Here is a 6,000-nt window from a genome sequence, read left to right on the forward strand (position 1 = left end):
CTACTCAGTCTTTTGGGAATTTTGTTGTATGAGTAGGATAGTTTCCCAGTTTTCCCCACTACTGGCTTGCAATTTGGATTTTTCAGTTCTGCTAACTGGAACACTTTGTTACTTTTCTATCTGTTTTCCAGCTTCCAAAATTTGTTGACTGTCTGTCTTCTGTTTTTCTCATATTCACAGATTTATTTATTTTATTTATATTGTGATATAGGGAAAGGGTGAAATTAGATGCTCTTTTCTTTCTCTTATAGATGTTTTTAATTAACAAAAAACCTTTAATATTGTCAAATATTTAATGGAGTCAAATATTTAATTGACTCTTAAGAAATTCTTCCCTACTGTGATGTCAGGTTTTCTCATAGTGCCTGCAGTAAGTTGTCTGGCTTTCACATTTGAGTCTGAAAGACCATCCTTCCTCTGCCATGCACAGTGCCAGTGCTGCCCTATGGGAGTCTCCTTCTGTGCTCTAGGCTCTGGGTACATCTGACAGTACCCCCCAGCTTTAGGGTAATTACACTTTCCATCTTGATCTTCAGTGACTTTGAAGTCTTATGGGGTGTGAATTCCAGCCCTGCTTCTTAATAGCTTTATGACTTGAGGCAGGCTACTTAACCTCTAGGATTCCTATCCTCTCAGTTTCCCCGTATATAAAATAAGGCATTGTGGACTTTGACTTGGAAAGAGGACACTTTAAGAATCACTAGTATGCTACATTTTTCATTTTCCCATTCAATTACTTTATCATCAGTTCTTTTGCATCAGGAATACAAAAGGTGGTGCTGTTGTTCTGGGGTATTGGAAAGACTGGGGAGGAGAGAACCAGTGCTTGCATCTTTTAAAAAAAGACTTTCTAATATAGATGTTCCAAGCATTCTTATAAATAAATTTTCTTGAAAGTCAAGCAAGTCTGAAGTAAACCATGAAATTACACTATTTTATGTGTTTTGTGTTTGTTTCATCATAGGATATATGATTGGATGCCAGAACAGCCAAATATATTCCAAGTGGAGCAGTTGGAACGCCTGAAGAAAGAATTGCCAGAGCTTAAGAGCTGTTTGTGTCCCACTGTTAACCGATTTGGTCCCTCATCTTTGTGTGGGGAGCCCAATATCCACGTGGATGCCAACGGCATCAATAACGTGGAGAATGCTTAGTTTTTATTGTGTGAGGCCATTTCAGGGCATGCACCACTGTTTTGGGTGTTCACTTTTCATTCCCGAGCATTGTTTATCTATGCCTTTTGTGTTTCTCAGTCCACTGAAGCAATAATGAAGTATTTTACTACATCTTGCTAGAATTTCAAGTATACTATTTAAATCACTTGGCCAGGTATAATTACCAGTTAGTCTCTTTACAATAAAAAGATTTATTGCTTGGTAAATATTTTAAACTAAATATGTAAACCTATAATGTTAAACAGATGTACATTAAAAGCATAGCATGTTGAAATTAAAATATATTATATAAATTTCTCATATTTATACTTGTTGCGGCTTTTCATTTGATCAGGTCTGAAATCTTTAGCACTTGAGGAAAATGACTATGCATAATTATACCTGACCATGGGAAAAATAAGTACCTCAAATGCATGCATTTGCACTGGTGATTCCAACTGCACAAATCTTCGTGCCATCTGTGTATATATGTATTTTTACACAGATTGACATGCACATGTACCATTTTCATTCAGTATGAATCTTGAGGCTGCTGCCATTTTACCACTTAACCAAACCAATGCCTGTGTAAACAGTCTGGAGGTAAACCTTGACAACATGATTCATAAGTCTTTCAAAAGTTGTTTTGCATAAACGTTAAAATTTCAAAATGCTGCAGGGTGTTTAATGTATAAAATATCAGTAAGAGGATGTATGTATTGCATATTTAAGTAGAATAGATCACAACATATAATTTCTACTCAGTGCATGCTTTAGGTTTTAAGCATGAGGTTGTACATGTTTACTGTTAAAGTTCTTGCATCTGTGGTGCTAGGTGAGTGTGAGAAGGTGTCAAGGACTGAAAATATTTTGTTGCCTAAAAAAAAAGCCTGTTTGTAGGCATTTTTAATTTGCTTATTGTAAGTGTCTCTCACTACCTATTACACATCGTTGCTTTGAGGGTTTGTATTGTGTATGTGTTGTATAGTAGTTAATCTCCACGCAGAAAAATAAATGTCCTGAATGCTCATAGTGGTATTCTTTATTGGTTAATGTATATCATGCATGTAATTTATTCAGAAATGTAGAAGCTCCTACTAAATGTATGTTCATGTTTTTAGAATTATATTGCTAAGGTTTCTTTCATTAGAAGCAGATTGTTTTGACATAATTGTAATTTAAGAATTAATGTTAAATAAAATGACACATTTATTTTCTTCATTATAAAGTGAAATTCCAAGAAGTTGTTAATTTTATAGTCAGTTTTACAATCTTATTATGAAAAATTGAAATTGAGTTTCTACCCTAAAGGAATAGCTTGTTTGCATCTACCTTTTACTGCATTATTTTCACTAGCCAATGTCTAAATGTATCAACATATTTTGGTAGTAACTGAAAACCTAAGACTTGAAATTACAGGTTATATCTTTTTGTTTTTTTAAGCTAAGTAGTGCAATTTTGGTTAGATCTTACTTGTGTGAAGACAGACTTTGAAATCCAATGGTATTTGTAACATTGATATTTAATGGAAAATAGTGTAGGAAATAGTATTTTGCAAGGGTTCTATTTGCTTTTCTCCACATTTTCCAACATTGTGCTGTAAGTTAGGTACTTCTAGAAAACTCTTGAAAGAGAATAGTTTTTCCTCATCCGCAGAACTTTGTTCAATTCAATTACCATTACCTCATGGTAATCTCATTAGCCATATGTGTATGTGTCTAGTCCTGTTCTTTCATCCTCATTCTGCCTTTCCAGTTCCAGCTCCATTGTAAAGAATTGAGGACAGAGGGAAGGCAGATCATAAAGGAAAAAAAGAGAAGAGAGAGGATGAGGAAAGGATGTTGGTAGGGCTGTGGCTTCTCCTAGACAGCTTACATTTTCTGAGAAGTACTTACAATAACTGCTGACAATTCACAGAACCTCAATCTTCCTGACCTTAAAAGCCAGTGTTATTAGATGATTAAAACACAACAAGCAGTGGCTCGCCATTTTTATAGGACAAGTCCAGGCTCCGTATCACTAGCCATTGCACTAAACACTCTGCTGCAGCCTCACCGCACCTGCTGATAGACCCTGGACACGCCATACTCCTGCACTACTCTCTGCCGGTATCCATGCCACCCTCTGGCCAGAAGTCCTCTCCTCCCCACAGACACTTTCTACCTGCCAAATTCATTTTCCTTCAGCTAGCAATCTCTCTGAGCGCTTGCCGAGTCTCTTTCAGAAGGGATAAATCAGTCCTTTTTACTTCATAGCATTATGTTCACACCTTGCAGCATAGTACTCTGGAAAGATGTTGATATTTGTCTTGCCTACCAGGCTGTGGGCTCTGCAAGGGCAGGGACCTTGTCTTACTCATTTTTATTTCTACAGTACCTGTGACATAGTAGAAAATAAATGTTGGAATGATTGGGATAATGTAACTTGTATCAAATGTCCTTTTGAATTAAAAGATTTAGTTATGTTTACTAAGAATGTAAACTTTGAATCAGTTTACATTTTGACAGGGCAGCTTATTGATGTCAATTTTGAAATGCAGAGGTATAGTGTTAAATTATGTTTTCTGGAAATTGAGTGAATTGTTTGATAAAATGCCACCATTGTTCTCTGACATTTTCTATTTCTGGAATTGTGTACTGTAACTGACTGGATGTAAATGTGAGGACCACAGCCCACTCCTGTGTCATTAGTGCCTGAGAGCTACCACAGCTGGCTTTCTGCCACCCTGTTTACCTCACTCACATTGTTTCACGTGACACTTGTCTTTCTCCCCTCCAAATTCCGTGCTTATGCCTACCTCAGTACTGCCTTGCTCTGCTGAAACACCTTCCTCTGCCTTCCTTCAGTGTCCAGCTCAGGTACTATCTCCTTCATAAAACTTTCCTCAGCTTTTGATTAGAATCATGACATTTTAAGCTGGAAACAAATGCAGAAAACTCTGCGTTTTGCATCTGGGCTAATAAATCCACCCAGAGAGGTTAAATGACTTACCAAGTTGGGTCTAGAGTCTGGGTTTTGTGACTCCTAATCCAATGTGCTTAAACTATGCTGCCTTCTAAATTCTTGTGGCATTTGTTAGCATATGCTTTCTTATAGTCCAACTTTTTATGTGCCTGTTAAATTTCCCTAACAAGATTGTAAGCCCCTTAGGGGCAGGGAGTTCTTTGCATTTCTAGCACTACTATAGTGTTCTATACTTAGTTATGAATTAGATGAATAAATGGTGGTGGCAACAATCCTAGTTTCCTAACTCAGATTGTTTCATGTTATATATATACAATTTTGTATGGCATGCCTGACCATATTGTCTGGAGTGTGTGCATGTGTGTGTATACATGTTTGTACATGGAGATGTCACTCATCCTGGTTGTTTGGGGTCACATATTTAATGGGTTACCCTAATCAATTTTCTACTGCTTGCTGAATGAGAATTACAGAACAGTGAATTGATTCAGGAGGATGATGTGGTACAGATTTCCCACAGGAAGGGTTGCCCCTTCCTGGGCAACATGCTTAAGTCTTGTAGCTAGTGAGTTGGTAGTGACTAAGGTGCTGCCTTGTGTTGTATGACCCGTGGGGGAGGCTGCCTCTTTAAATCCTGCGGACGGTCATTGCCCCTTCATCTTGGCTCTTTCTCTTCAAGCTGATTGAATTTTGTCAGTCACATTGGTAGTGGTTTGATACAATAGATTGAATAATGGAGTCCTTAGATACATTTGGTTTACTCTTTGTATTTTAGGTATGGGCCAGGTATTTTTTGTATGAAAAGCAAAATTTGCATATCACTTAGAAATATTGCATTATTTTGGTATTCACAGTTAGAAATACCTTTTAGTGGGTGTATGTAGTTTGAGAAATAGATTTGAAATGCTTACTGATGCCAGAGAGCATATGATTAAGACCATGTGAGTATGTGTTGTGGGGGTTAAGAAGGAGAGCTCATGGAACAGAGGCTTCAGAGCTTTCAAGTCCTTGTGAATAGGGTACAGGTCAGGGTACCTGTGAAGCCAGTTCGGGGCACAACCTGTAGTATTGTGGTATGTTCGGTGGAAATGAAGGAGCCATCCTGACAATGGAGAGGAGATTGGAAAAGCAAAATGGAACTGAATATTATAAATGCAGATAGAGGCTTCTGCAAACTTGTTAGGGATAAAGGGTTATTAAAGAAGAGAAATGACAAGAAAGGCACGTATTTAAAAATAAGGTAAAAGTGGTATTAGTATAGGAATAATAAAAGTAGTAGTACTAGAATTCATCTGTCTATCCTCTATTAAATATATGCAAATATACCACCACCTATTTCCTTAGAAGGAAAACTGAAATGTGGAAGAGACTGGTGAACTTCTGAAACTTTCTTGTAAAGCCAAACTGTGTAATTTTGCCAGAAGAAAGTAATAAAAGTTGTTCCTCCCTCTACCACCAAATCTGCTCCCACCTCACCCCCAGTAAGTGGCACCCAGGAGCTTCCCATGACTTTTCTCTTAATTCAAACCATGTGATTACTAGACCTTTATATATGAGGGCAGTTGACCAGTTGTTTTCAAAAATATTCTTTCATCCACATTTTTCTTGTTTAATAACATAATCTCCTTATCAAGTACCAGAAAAAGTCTTCATAAGATTTTGATTGGTGTTGGATTAATGTGTGAGAAGGATTTACATTTTAAAAGTGTTTCTCTCCAGAACACACTGTGTCTCTGTTTCAGAATTTTAATGTTAATGTAACTATAATAATTTATTATGAATATAAATGTTAATAGTTAATTTTTACTGCCAGTCTTAAGTGAAACTGGTGGCTTTTTTTGTTTGCTTTTTTTTTTTTTTACTGTGAGTACGTGGTGGTGAG

General features: G+C 36.9%; 1 protein-coding gene across 7 annotated transcripts in view; it reads left to right on the forward strand.

Moving 5' to 3' along the window:
• GPCPD1 (glycerophosphocholine phosphodiesterase 1) overlaps nt 1-4,408 on the forward strand; it is a 70,315-nt gene extending 65,907 nt beyond the window's left edge. For all 7 annotated transcript variants that reach the window (XM_037812318.1, XM_037812319.1, XM_037812320.1 and 4 more), the window contains one exon: nt 965-4,408. In XM_037812318.1, the coding sequence (XP_037668246.1) occupies nt 965-1,154 (190 nt within the window). In that variant the 3' untranslated portion in view covers nt 1,155-4,408. The remainder of the gene's footprint in view (nt 1-964) is intronic.
• Nucleotides 4,409-6,000: the final 1,592 nt, after the last annotated feature.

This window comes from Choloepus didactylus, chromosome 19 (assembly GCF_015220235.1).
Source record: "Choloepus didactylus isolate mChoDid1 chromosome 19, mChoDid1.pri, whole genome shotgun sequence".
Classification (NCBI taxonomy): domain Eukaryota; kingdom Metazoa; phylum Chordata; class Mammalia; order Pilosa; family Megalonychidae; genus Choloepus; species Choloepus didactylus.